General features: G+C 43.7%; 2 protein-coding genes across 8 annotated transcripts in view; both read right to left on the bottom strand.

Moving 5' to 3' along the window:
- Window positions 1-3,708, bottom strand: part of LOC116360614 (myelin regulatory factor-like protein) — a 44,205-nt gene extending 40,497 nt beyond the window's left edge. For 2 of the 3 annotated variants that reach the window (XM_031815593.1, XM_031815595.1), the window contains exon 1: window positions 3,279-3,707. The gene's annotated coding sequence lies outside the window, so the exon portion shown is untranslated. Of the gene's footprint in view, window positions 1-3,278 lie in introns of all 3 variants that reach the window. The other variant, XM_031815594.1, reaches the window with a different exon arrangement.
- Window positions 3,709-9,981: 6,273 nt separating this feature from the next.
- LOC109886385 (rab-3A-interacting protein-like) overlaps window positions 9,982-14,526 on the bottom strand; it is a 67,163-nt gene continuing 62,618 nt past the window's right edge. For 4 of the 5 annotated variants that reach the window (XM_031815466.1, XM_031815470.1, XM_031815468.1 and 1 more), the window contains 3 exons: window positions 14,307-14,406; window positions 13,441-13,510; window positions 9,982-12,171 (listed from right to left, as the gene is read on the bottom strand). In XM_031815466.1, coding sequence (XP_031671326.1) covers window positions 12,089-12,171; window positions 13,441-13,510; window positions 14,307-14,406 — 253 coding nt within the window. In that variant the 3' untranslated portion in view covers window positions 9,982-12,088. The remainder of the gene's footprint in view (window positions 12,172-13,440; window positions 13,511-14,306; window positions 14,407-14,526) is intronic. The other variant, XM_031815469.1, reaches the window with a different exon arrangement.

Below are 14,526 nucleotides of genomic sequence, written 5' to 3'. Positions count from 1 at the left end.
AAATGGAAGAAACCCCTTCACCAATGCCAACCTATTATTTTTCAGGCTTGCATGGTAGGCTTTGAATGTAACTCCAGACTCTTAGAAAATTGGAGGCTCTGCTATCTGTCAGGAAAACATACTGGCCGAGCTTAAACTATTTCTGTCAGGTAAACATACTGCCCTAGGTCAAACCATTTCTGTCAGGAAAACATACTGGCCGAGCTAAAACTATTTCTGTCAGGTAAACATACTGCCCTAGGTCAAACTATTTCTGTCAGGAAAACATAGTAGCCTAACAAACTATTTCTGTCAGGAAAACATACTGCCCTAGGTCAAACTATTTCTGTCAGGAAAACATAGTAGCGTAACAAACTATTTCTGTCAGGAAAACCTAGTGGCCAGACTGAAAGTCAACCTGCCACGGAGTAAACTAACTGTCCGTATCCCCTGGTAACAGTTTCATAAAGCTGTTCTTTACCTGACACGGAGTAAACTAACTGTCCGTATCCCCTGGTAACAGTTTCATAAAGCTGTTCTTCACCTGACATGGAGTAAACTAACTGTCCGTATCCCCTGGTAACAGTTTCATAAAGCTGTTCTTCACCTGACACGGAGTAAACTAACTGTCCGTATCCCCTGGTAACAGTTTCATAAAGCTGTTCTTCACCTGCCACGGAGTAAACTAACTGTCCGTATCCCCTGGTAACAGTTTCATAAAGCTGTTCTTCACCTGACATGGAGTAAACTAACTGTCCGTATCCCCTGGTAACAGTTTCATAAAGCTGTTCTTTACCTGACACGGAGTAAACTAACTGTCCGTATCCCCTGGTAACAGTTTCATAAAGCTGTTCTTCACCTGACACGGAGTAAACTAACTGTCCGTATCCCCTGGTAACAGTTTCATAAAGCTGTTCTTCACCTGACACGGAGTAAACTAACTGTCCGTATCCCCTGGTAACAGTTTCATAAAGCTGTTCTTCACCTGACACGGAGTAAACTAACTGTCCGTATCCCCTGGTAACAGTTTCATAAAGCTGTTCTTCACCTGACACGGAGTAAACTAACTGTCCGTATCCCCTGGTAACAGTTTCATAAAGCTGTTCTTCACCTGACATGGAGTAAACTAACTGTCCGTATCCCCTGGTAACAGTTTCATAAAGCTGTTCTTCACCTGACACGGAGTAAACTAACTGTCCGTATCCCCTGGTAACAGTTTCATAAAGCTGTTCTTCACCTGACACGGAGTAAACTAACTGTCCGTATCCCCTGGTAACAGTTTCATAAAGCTGTTCTTCACCTGACACGGAGTAAACTAACTGTCCGTATCCCCTGGTAACAGTTTCATAAAGCTGTTCTTCACCTGACACGGAGTAAACTAACTGTCCGTATCCCCTGGTAACAGTTTCATAAAGCTGTTCTTCACCTGACACGGAGTAAACTAACTGTCCGTATCCCCTGGTAACAGTTTCATAAAGCTGTTCTTCACCTGACACGGAGTAAACTAACTGTCCGTATCCCCTGGTAACAGTTTCATAAAGCTGTTCTTCACCTGACACGGAGTAAACTAACTGTCCGTATCCCCTGGTAACAGTTTCATAAAGCTGTTCTTTACCTGCCACGGAGTAAACTAACTGTCCGTATCCCCTGGTAACAGTTTCATAAAGCTGTTCTTTACCTGCCACGGAGTAAACTAACTGTCCGTATCCCCTGGTAACAGTTTCATAAAGCTGTTCTTCACCTGACACGGAGTAAACTAACTGTCCGTATCCCCTGGTAACAGTTTCATAAAGCTGTTCTTCACCTGACATGGAGTAAACTAACTGTCCGTATCCCCTGGTAACAGTTTCATAAAGCTGTTCTTCACCTGCCACGGAGTAAACTAACTGTCCGTATCCCCTGGTAACAGTTTCATAAAGCTGTTCTTCACCTGACATGGAGTAAACTAACTGTCCGTATCCCCTGGTAACAGTTTCATAAAGCTGTTCTTCACCTGACATGGAGTAAACTAACTGTCCGTATCCCCTGGTAACAGTTTCATAAAGCTGTTCTTCACCTGACATGGAGTAAATGATGTGTAAACTGGGAAGATGACTTCTGTATTTGGACTCCAGGTGTTCAGGAGTAAGACACGTTTAGACAGGTCTGACTGGTTTGTGTTTTCATAACATGAGCCCGTCTTCCTGCTCTTCACCTTGTGTTGCTCTTCCAGGTAGAGCCTTTCTCTATTGACCAAACGGTCCATCCGTTTTCCGTTGGCCTCAGTGTTTTTCACTGGGAATCAGTTCAACTGTAGAAGTCTCTCTCTCTCTCTGCAAGCAGTCGACGCACGCAAGCTTTACTAAAGAAAACCACTGCCTCTTCACGCTTCATAACGTTCCCGACTGCTGTTATGGCGTTATATATGGAGTGTAATAATAATGAATAATAATAATTATTGCCTGCTTGCTGACAGGGGTTGTGTGTGTGTGTGTGTGTGTGTGTGTAATATACTGTACATTACAGCTAATCCATGATTAATCATCATCATTACTATTGTCTCTAGTCTCTCTCAGCTCATTTAGGGAATGTGTAATGGCTTTGGCTGGTCTGTTACCAGGGGATACGGACAGTTGGTCTCTCTCAGCTCAGCTCATTTAGGGAAATGTTTAATGGCTTTACACACAAGAGGCTTTCTGTAATAATATACACTATGCTTCCCAAATGACACCCTGTTCCCTTTGTAGTGCACAGCTTTAGACCAGGGCCCATAGGGACTATTTTGGGGAATAGTCTGTCATTTGGGACAAAGATAGTGACTAAACTGCTGTGAATAACGAGGCAGATATTAGCATTAGCTTCCTTCTAACAGTCAGTAGAGAAGAGAAACCAGTCTTCTCTACTGACGGTTAGAAGGAAGCTAATGGTTTTCCGTCTCTACTGACCGTTAGAAGGAAGCTAATGGTTTTCCGTCTCTACTGACCGTTAGAAGGAAGCTAATGGTTTTCCTTATCTACTGACTGTTAGAAGGAAGCTAATGGTTTTCCATCTCTACTGACGGTTAGAAGGAAGCTAATGGTTTTCCGTCTCTACTGACTGTTAGAAGGAAGCTAATGGTTTTCCGTCTCTACTGACGGTTAGAAGGAAGCTAAGGGTTTTCCGTCTCTACTGACTGTTAGAAGGAAGCTAATGGTTTTCCGTCTCTACTGACTGTTAGAAGGAAGCTAATGGTTTTCCGTCTCTACTGACTGTTAGAAGGAAGCTAAGGGTTTTCCGTCTCTACAGACTGTTAGAAGGGAGAGGCTGAATGTGAACCTTACCGTTTCTCCAAAATGGAGTCCTGGCTGGTAGTTCCGTTGACAACCTTCTCTCAGACTTCAGTTTACGTCTCTCAGGTACAATCCATTTGGCAAACAGTATCCATTAAATCCTCAGAGCCCAGTTACTCCACGTTTGTTCACCCACCCAGGTAGTTGTTTCGGTAGATTTAGGCCCTTTGGTGTTGACAATAATATTCCCAGAATTGTGTATCCAAAATAATGTATATGTCACAGGTGTCTCTCCTGTGTACTTTGTTCTCTGGTCTGAAAGGTAAAAACCATTCACATACCCTGCGCAGGCGTTCTGCCTGTGTGTGCCAGGTGTCCTTGCCCTGGACCATAAAGCAGGTATTCATTACAAGGTGACACAGAGGGGTAGTACACTAAAAAGCAGTCTTATCTCTGGCTTAGACACTCTGCAAATAGAACATTGTCCACACAGATATACAGTACAGTCCACACAGATATACAGTACAGTACTGTCCACACAGATATACAGTACAGTCCACACAGATATACAGTACAGTCCACACAGATATACAGTACTGTCCACACAGATATACAGTACAGTCCATACAGATATACAGTACAGTCCATACAGATATACAGTACAGTCCACACAGATATACAGTACTGTCCACACAGATATACAGTACAGTCCATACAGATATACAGTACTGTCCACACAGATATACAGTACTGTCCACACAGATATACAGTACTGTCCACACAGATATACACTACAGTACAGTCCATACAGAACAGTACAGTCCATACAGATATACAGTACAGTACTGTCCTTTCAGATAAATCAAATCAAATGTTATTTGTCATACACATGGTTAGCAAATGTTGATGCGAGTGTAGCGAAATGCTTGTGCTTCTAGTTCCGACAATGCAGTAATAACTAACGAGTAATCTAGCTAACAATTCCAAAACTACTACCTTATCGACACAAGTGTAAAGGGATAAAGAATATGTACATAAAGATATATGAATGAGTGATGGTACAGAGCAGCATAGGCAAGATGCAGTAGATGGTATCGAGTGCAGTATATACATATGAGATGAGTAATGTAGGGTATGTAAACAAAGTGGCATAGTTTAAAGTGGCTAGTGATACATGTATTACATAAATATGCAGTAGATGATATACAGTATATACATATGAGATGAATTATGTAGGGTATGTAAACATTATATTAAGTAGCATTGTTTAAAGTGGCTAGTGATATATTTTACATCAATTTCCATCAATTCCCATTATTAAAGTGGCTGGAGTTGCGTCAGTGTGTTGGCAGCAGCCACTCAATGTTAGTGGTGGCTGTTTAACAGTCTGATGGCCTTGAGATAGAAGCTATTTTTCAGTCTCTCGGTCCCAGCTTTGATGCACCTGTACTGACCTCGCCTTCTGGATGATAGCGGGGTGAACAGGCAGTGGCTCGGGTGGTTGTTGTCCTTGATGATCTTTATGGCCTTCCTGTGACATCAGGTGGTGTAGGTGTCCTGGAGGGCAGGTAGTTTGCCCCCGGTGATGCGTTGTGCAGACCTCACTACCCTCTGGAGAGCCTTACGGTTGAGGGCGGTGCAGTTGCCGTACCAGGCGGTGATACAGACCGACAGGATGCTCTCGATTGTGCATCTGTAGAAGTTTGTGATTGCTTTTGGTGACAAGCCGAATTTCTTCAGCCTCCTGAGGTTGAAGAGGCGCTGCTGCGCCTTCTTCACGATGCTGTCTGTGTGGGTGGACCAATTCAGTTTGTCTGTGATGTGTATGCCGAGGAACTTAAAACTTGCTACCCTCTCCACTACTGTTCCATCGATGTGGATAGGGGGGTGTTCGCTCTGCTGTTTCCTGAATTCCACAATCATCTCCTTAGTTTTGTTGACGTTGAGTGTGAGGTTATTTTCCTGACACCACACTCCGAGGGCCCTCACCTCCTCCCTGTAGGCCGTCTCGTCGTTGTTGGTAATCAAGCCTACCACTGTTGTGTCGTCTGATGATTCAGTTGGAGGCGTGCGTGGCCACGCAGTCGAGTACAGGAGAGGGCTCAGAACGCACCCTTGTGCGTACTGTCCACACAGATATACAGTACTGTCCATACAGATATACAGTACTGTCCACACAGATATACAGTACTGTCCATACAGATATACAGTACTGTCCATACAGATATACAGTACTGTCCACACAGATATACAGTACTGTCCATACAGATATACAGTACTGTCCATACAGATATACAGTACAGTGTCATTACAGATATACAGTACAGTACTGTCCACACAGATACACAGTACAGTACTGTCCATACAGATATACAGTACTGTCCACACAGATATACAGTACTGTCCACACAGATATACAGTACTGTCCATACAGATATACAGTACTGTCCATACAGATATACAGTACTGTCCATACAGATATACAGTACAGTGTCATTACAGATATACAGTACAGTACTGTCCACACAGATACACAGTACAGTACTGTCCATACAGATATACAGTACTGTCCATACAGATATACAGTACTGTCCATACAGATATACAGTCCTGTCCACACAGATATACAGTACTGTCCACACAGATATACAGTACAGTGTCATTACAGATATACAGTACAGTACTGTCCACACAGATACACAGTACAGTACTGTCCATAAAGATATACAGTACTGTCCACACAGATACACAGTACAGTACTGTCCATAAAGATATACAGTACTGTCCATACAGATATACAGTCCTGTCCACACAGATATACAGTACTGTCCATACAGATATACAGTCCTGTCCACACAGATATACAGTACTGTCCATACAGATATACAGTACAGTGTCATTATAGATATACAGTACACTGTCTATGCATGACCCAGAAGGCATTAAAGGTCCTCTCTACCTGGAAAGGTGTGCCATTTGATGGGTTTCTTTTGATATCAGGTATTTTGATATTCCAAAATGGCAGATGTGCTATTTTGTGTATCTATAAAGATTTTCTCTTTATCTTTCTACATGAGTAGATACGAGCTTATAATTGTTAGTTGAGACAACATAAATCTTGACATTACTTTGATGTTGCAATATACTACAAATGTAGGATCTTAATTTTGATACATTTTTTTGTTCCTGAGAATTTTCTTGCAAAGCAAACTTGTAGTGTATTTGCATTTGAAAAAGGCTTCTAAAAGTGTGTAATTTACACGTTGAAATGTCAAGACTTGATTTGCCCTAACTGAGAATGTATCAACCCCTACAAAAACGTCCATTATATATAATCCATATAATAATTCACTTTTCCTGATGCTGCAAGATAATTTTCCAGCTGTAACAAACTGGCTCAAATTAAGATCCTACATCTGTACAGCAAGTGTTTCACAGGAGAAGTAGGAGCTCCAGCTGATCTGCCAAATCAAAGTGTATTTGTCACGTGCTCCGAATACAACGTAGACCTTACAGTGAAAGGCTTTCTTACAAGTCCTTAACCAACTGTGCAAATTTTATTAAGTGAGAAATAGATAAGTAAAGAAATAAAAATAACAGTAAAAAGACTGTACAATCCCTCCATCACTGCTCAGGCTCTCTGCAATAGGCTGAGAGAGGCTGGACACGCGGGCTTGCAGGCCTGTTGTCAGGCAGGTCCTCACCAGATATCACCGGCAACAACGTCACCTATAGGCACAAACTCATCGTCGCTGGACCAGACAGGACTGCCAAAAAGTGCTCTTCACTGACGAGTCACGGTTTTGTCTCACCAGGGGTGATGGTCAGATTTGTTTATCATCGAAGGAATAAGCTTTACACCGAGGCCTGTACTCTGGAGGCTGATTGATTTGGAGGTGGAGGGTTCGTCATGGACTGGGGCGGTGAGTCACAGCATCATCGGACTGAGCTTGTTGCCATTGCAGGCAATCTCAACGCTGTGCATTACAGGGAAGACATCCTCCTCCCTCATGTGGTACTCTTCCTGCAGGCTCATCCTGACATGACAATGCCACCAGCCATACTGCTCGCTCTGTGCGTGATTTCCTGCAAGACAGGAATGTCAGTGTTCTGCCATGGCCAGCGAAGAGCCCAGATTTCAATCCCATTGAGCACTCCTGTGACCTATTGTATCGGAGGGTGAGGGCTAGGCCCATAGGCCGCAAAAAAGTCCGGGAACTTGCAGGTGCCTTGGTGGAAGAGTGGGGTAACATCTCACAACAAGAACTGGCAAATCTGGTGCAGTCCACGAGGAGGAGATGCACTGCAGTACTTAATGCAGCTGGTGGCCACACCAGATACTTACTGTTACTTTTGATTTTAACCCCCCCCCCTCTTTGTTCAGGGACACATTATTACATGTTAGTCACATGTCTGTGGAACTTGTTCAGTTTCAGTTGTCTCAGTTGAATCTTATGTTCATACAAATATTTACACATGTTAATAAACACAGTTGACATGACAATGCCACCAGCCAGAGGACGTTTCTTTTGCTGAGTTGATGATAAATAGAGAGTAGCAGTAGTGTAAAAGAGGGGTTGGTGGGTGGGCACAATGCAAATAGTCCGGGTAGGCATTTGATTACATGTTCAGGAGTCTTATGGCTTGGGGGTAAAAGCTGTTGAGAAGCCTTTTGGTCCTAGACTTGGCACTCCGGTACCGCTTGCCATGCGGTAGTAGAGAGAACAGTCTATGACTGGGGTGGCTGGGGTCTTTGACAATTTTTAGGACCTTCCTCTGACACCGCCTATTATATAGGTCCTGGATGGCAGGCAGCTTAGCCCCAGTGATGTACTGGGCCATACGCACTACACTCACTAGTGCCTTGCGGTTGGAGGCCGAGCAGTTGCCGTACCAGGCAATTATGCAACCCGTCAGGATGCTCTTGATGTTGCAGTTGTAGAACCTTGAAGATCTGAGGACCCATTCCAAATCTTTTTAGTTTCCTGAGGGGGAATAGGCTTTGTCGTGTCCTCTTCAAGACGGTCTATTCCCTAGACCAGTGGTTCCTATTCCCTAGACCAGTGGTTCCAATTCCCTAGACCAGTGGTTCCTATTCCCTAGACCAGTGGTTCCAATTCCCTAGACCAGTGGTTCCAATTCCCTAGACCAGTGGTTCCAATTCCCTAGACCAGTGGTTCCTATTCCCTAGACCAGTGGTTCCTATTCCCTAGACCAGTGGTTCCTATTCCCTAGACCAGTGGTTCCTATTCCCTAGACCAGTGGTTCCAATTCCCTAGACCAGTGGTTCCAATTCCCTAGACCAGTGGTAGACCAGTGGTTCCAATTCCCTAGACCAGTGGTAGACCAGTGGTTCCTATTCCCTAGACCAGTGGTTCCTATTCCCTAGACCAGTGGTTCCTATTCCCTAGACCAGTGGTTCCTATTCCCTAGACCAGTGGTTCCTATTCCCTAGACCAGTGGTTCCTATTCCCTAGACCAGTGGTGCCCATCCAGGGCTACTAGGATCCCTAGGGGGAACTTGGCCTATCCACAGGGGGTACATGAGAAGACTCATGAGACCATAGGGTTACTGCTAAAAAGCACACGAGTGGGTACTACAGGTGTACTCTGGGAAGAGCAAATTTCCGTTGGTGGTACAGTATTCGAAAAAGGTTGGGAACCACTGCCCTATAGAGTGCACTACTGTTGACCAGAGCCCTACATGTATGTACCCTAGTCAAAAGTAGTGTACTATATAGGGAATAGGGCTCTGGTCTAAAGTAGTGCACTACATAGGGAATAGGGCTCTGGTCTAAAGTAGTGCACTACATAGGGAATAGGGCTCTGGTCTAAAGTAGTGCACTATATAGGGAATAGGGCTCTGGTCTAAAGTAGTGCACTAAATAGGGAATAGGTTACCGTTTGTGATGCACAACATGGGTATTGAACCAGGAAGTATTTTATATGCAGTATAATTGTGTTCAGTCCAGAGGCTGGTGGGAGGAGATATAAGAGTGTTGAATCTATACTGCAGAGGAGGCTGGTGGGAGGAGATATAAGAGTGTTGAATCTATACTGCAGAGGAGGCTGGTGGGAGGAGATATAAGAGTGTTGAATCTATACTGCAGAGGAGGCTGGTGGGAGGAGATATAAGAGTGTTGAATCTATACTGCAGAGGAGGCTGGTGGGAGGAGATATAAGAGTGTTGAATCTATACTGCAGAGGAGGCTGGTGGGAGGAGATATAAGAGTGTTGAATCTATACTGCAGAGGAGGCTGGTGGGAGGAGATATAGGAGTGTTGAATCTATACTGCAGAGGAGGCTGGTGGGAGGAGATATAGTAGTGTTGGATCTATACTGATGAACTCTGTGATTGTGAAAGACGACAACAAAGACATTTTTAAATGCAGTAGAATTGCAAAACATACTGAAACAGTAACATCGTGAAAACTACTGTATAGAAAGACATTATACATTAACATTATACAGTAACATACTACTGTATAAAAAGGACGTCATTTCACCAAGATTTACAATCCAGTTGAAAGCCCAGAGACGTGGCGGGAAGGAGAACCATTAACAGGAAGATAAGTTGCCCTACTTTTATAAGACAAAGCTTGGGCAACGTGCAGAATGTACTGAACAATGTAGATATCTATTTTTATTATGCAGTAGAATTGTGTCCTGACAATTTTACCCTTAAATGTGTCATCATATCTACACTGACTGTGTTTGGGACAACAGATTTCATGTTCACAAACAGACACGTTGGTTCCAGAGGTATACCATATTTTATTCAGTGTGTTCCAGAAAGGCACTAAAATAAATTGAGGAAAGCTTGGAGTTGGAATGTTAACAGAGGACTTGGAGGGATGGAAGGATGGAAAACCAGGAGAAGGTATATAGATTGGAACGTTCACAGACCACACACACACACACCACACGTACACACACACACACGACGACACAGCTACATACTTCTAACTAAGGGTTGGTAAAGAACTAAAAAGCCAGAGAGAATGTTCTTCATCATCATCATCATCGATGTATTTTCTAAAACCTTCAAAACCTTTGTCCTTGTATTGGACAGAACCCAACAGAATCCTCCTCCTCATGTTCTGCTCCCAAATGGCACCTATTCTCTACATCACGGGTCCCAAACATACGGGGAGTCGAAGTGTCACCTGGAGGGCACGGGACCTTCCGATCTAAATCGAAGCGTCACTCCGCAATGCATTAGGCTAGAAACAAGTAGTAAAATGACAAAGAGGAAGACTCTGATGCACATGGGGAATGTATTTGCTTTGGCTCTGTGACATCGAGAAGCTGAGCTTACGACCTTCTAAAGTCGAGGAGTCAAAAGAAATTGGACTTCGCTTGCGGAGTAATCTTATACAATGTGTGACTCCGTCGCTATCAATTGATCGAATCACTTCCTGTAAAATAGAATATGCATAATTAAATTGAAGGTTCATATAAATGATCGTAATATAACATTTGGTAGCGGAAAACATTTTGGGAAATCAGGTCTAGACTATTTATTTCTATTATTATAGTTATTATTATCATCATCATCATCATCATCATCATCATCATCATCATCATCATCGGGGCTCCTGAGTAGCGCAGCTGTTTAAGGCACTGCATCTCAGTGCTAGAGGAGTCCCTACAGACCATGGTTCGAATCCAGGCTGTATCGCAACCAGACGTGATTGGGAGTCCCATAGGGTGGAGCACAATTGACCCAGCGTCGTCAGGGTTAGGGGGGGGGTTGTCATTGTAAATAAGAATGTGTTCTTAACTGACTTGTCTAGTTAAATAGAAAGGTTAAATAAAAACCACTAAATAAAATAAATAAATGTCCTAAAATAAGTCATGAGTCATTTTCCTAGGTCCCTCAAATGAAACAAAAGGAAGCTGCTGTTGTATTTAACGAAGGTCAATCTCAATAAACAATAATAATGAAACAGGTTTGGGAACCCCTGCTGTGCATACTGCACCACTACAGCAGTTAACTATATAGGGAATAGGGTGCCATTTGTGACTCAGCCTTGTAGTGTGGACAGAGGAGCTCATTCAGCGTTTCTAAACATATAATGACGGCGTCAAGTTACATTCAGCGGCGTGGTCGTCACCATAGTTACGGTCCTCTGGTTTTAAATACGGACTGGAGATAAGATGGATAGAATAACCACAGATGGCTGGATGGACGGAGCGCCTCGATTTACACTTGTCTATGTGTCCCAAATGGCACCCTATTCCATATTTAGTGCACTACTTTTGACCAGGGCTCATAGGGGCCACAAATCGTGCACTACAGTGAACAGGGTGCCATTTTGGAAGCAGCCGTTGGGTTTAGAGCATTTCCTCTCTGTTCCAATATGCATTCTAGCAGACCAATCAGAATGACAAGCAAAGGTCATGTTCTAGACAGACAGTCTGAACTACCAATCCCCTTCCTGATTAACTACTCACTGTTATTGGTAGATCAGTCAGTCTGAACTACCAATCCCCTTACATCCTGAATAACTACTCACTGTTATTGGTAGATCAGTCAGTCTGAACTACCAATCCCCTTACATCCTGAATAACTACTCAGTGTTATTGGTAGACCAGTCAGGATGTAAGGGGCATGCATTTTAAGTCATATACTTGTAGGTATTGAAGACAGAGGATGGGAGGACTCTCCTGAAATGACACGTGATTGGATGAGAGATTGGAAGGGGTAGCGATGAGGAGCGTTGGGGGCTGTCCTTCGTCCTTCTGAGAGCCAGGAGGGTAGGATGATTGGAGAGCTATCCTGTCTGTCACGGGAGTGCATCTGATGATAGGTTGAGATTCAGACACGCATCCCTCTGTTCTGTATCGTGATTGGTTGGTCACAGTTCCTCCTTGTAGTAGCCCAGCTTAGCAAAACTCATCTCTTTCCTCAACTGCATCACTTCCCAGAACATCTGTTCTGCTAGAGAACAGGAACGGAGATGGAGAACAGGAAAGGTGATGGAGAACAGGAACGGAGATGGAGGAAAGGAGGAAAGGGGATGGAGGGAGGGAGGAAAGGGGATGGAGGGAGGGAGGAAAGGGGATGGGGGGAGGGAGGAAAGGAGATGGAGGGAGGGAGGAAAGGGGATGGAGGGAGGGAGGAAAGGAGATGGAGGGAGGGAGGAAAGGGGATGGAGGGAGGGAGGAAAGGAGATGGAGGGAGGGAGGAAAGGGGATGGAGGGAGGGAGGAAAGGAGATGGAGGGAGGAAAGGAGAATTGGACAGAAAAGAGCATAAATATTACAACACATTCTGACTATACTGTAGGGACATTATAACACATAACACATTCTGACTATACTATAGGGACATTATAACACATTATAACACATTATAACACATTCTGACTATACTGTAGGGACATTATAACACATCCTGACTATACTGTAGGGACATTATAACACATCCTGACTATACTGTAGGGACATTATAACACATCCTGACTATACTGTAGGGACATTATAACACATTATAACACATCCTGACTATACTGTAGGGACATTATAACACATTCTGACTATACTGTAGGGACATTATAACACATTATAACACATCCTGACTATACTGTAGGGACATTATAACACATTCTGACTATACTGTAGAGACATAGTCAGCATGACAACAGGAGACTAAAGACTGCCAGTACGGCTACTGTTGAAGATTGTGGGAATCCTATAAACGACCAAATGCTAGAACAGCCATTCCGTGGCTACGTTAAAAACATCATCGCTTGGCTCCGAACTCGTCTCCTCTATTGAAAAACAATGGCGTTCTTGTGCTAGTAGGTAACCTTGAGGAGACTTCTCTAAATGAGCTGTGTGACTGATGAGCCTCCACCCTCTACGGTAATGGACATAGAAATAGAATCAGAATGTTGAGGTGAATGGGGATTCCCATTCTAGGTATTCCATTTCTATGCTGTTAGGATTCCACCATGTCAGATAGCTGCTGAGTTAGCCCAATCTACAGCACCACTGGGTCCATAAGACACACTACTCTACATTACTTATTCATATGCATGTGTCCTTGTACTGTGGTTTCCTGATAGCACGTCCATCCATGGGATCCATCCAAAGCTTCACATTAGCTGAAACCACTAAAGACAAAGTGTATTCACATGCACATGTGACTGTAGGAAAAAACAACATGGCTGCAGCGGTACAGGAAATGCACTGCTAGCCTATCTCACCGTCCTGCAGCTTGACCAACCCTTGGTGGATGTAGCGGATGTAGGTAAAGAAGTTACAAACTGACGTGATCTGGAGAGAGGGAGAGATCCAGGTTAAATGTCTAGACTGGTGAAACATTAGATGGTGGACATGAATGCTTTTCTTATGCAGGGAATTAGACGTTGATAAATGAGAGTGCTGTAGACGTCGTAGGGGATTACAGGTTGATAAATGAGAGTGCTGTAGACGTCGTATGGGATTACAAATTGATAAATGGGAGTGCTGTAGACGTCGTATGGGATTACAGGTTGATAAATGAGAGTGCTGTAGACGTCGTAGGGGATTACAGGTTGACAAATGAGAGTGCTGTAGACGTCGTAGGGGATTACAGGTTGATAAATGAGAGTGCTGTAGACGTCGTAGGGGATTACAGGTTGATAAATGAGTGCTGTAGACGTCGTAGGGGATTACAAATTGATAAATGAGAGTGCTGTAGACGTCGTAGGGGATTACAAGTCGATAAATGAGAGTGCTGTAGATGTCGTAGGGGATTACAGGTTGATAGACGTCGTATGGGATTACAGGTTGATAAATGAGAGTGCTGTAGACGTCGTAGGGGATTACAGGTTGATAAATGAGAGTGCTGTGGACGTCGTATGGGATTACAGGTTTATTTATTATTTTACTAGGCAAGTCAGTTAAGAACAAATTCTTATTTTCAATGACGGCCTAGGAACAGTGGGTTAACTGCCTGTTCAGGGGCAGAACGACAGATTTGTACCTTGTCAGCTCGGGGACTTGAACTTGCAACCTTTCGGTTACTAGTCCAACACTCTAACCACTAGGTTACCCAGCCGCCCCACGCTGTAGACGTGGTAAAACTCACCCGATAACGACAGAAAGGAGACACGTAGTAATAGTTGCTGGAATCTCCAAACTTGATTCTGTGCTTGCAGGTTTTGGTCTGGCCACTAAGGGCACACTTTCTGTGAGGAGAGACAAGAAACAGAGAGACAGTGGTATGAAAGGCCATTCTGAAACCAAGTGGTATGAAAGACCATTCTGAAACCAAGTGGTAAGAAAGGCCATTCTGAAACCAAGTGGTA

The sequence above is a fragment of the Oncorhynchus kisutch genome, unplaced genomic scaffold (genome assembly GCF_002021735.2).
Source record: "Oncorhynchus kisutch isolate 150728-3 unplaced genomic scaffold, Okis_V2 Okis09a-Okis19a_hom, whole genome shotgun sequence".
Classification (NCBI taxonomy): Eukaryota; Metazoa; Chordata; class Actinopteri; order Salmoniformes; family Salmonidae; genus Oncorhynchus; species Oncorhynchus kisutch.
Note: the sequence above shows the minus strand (reverse complement) of the source record. Positions and strands in the feature narration are given on the sequence as shown.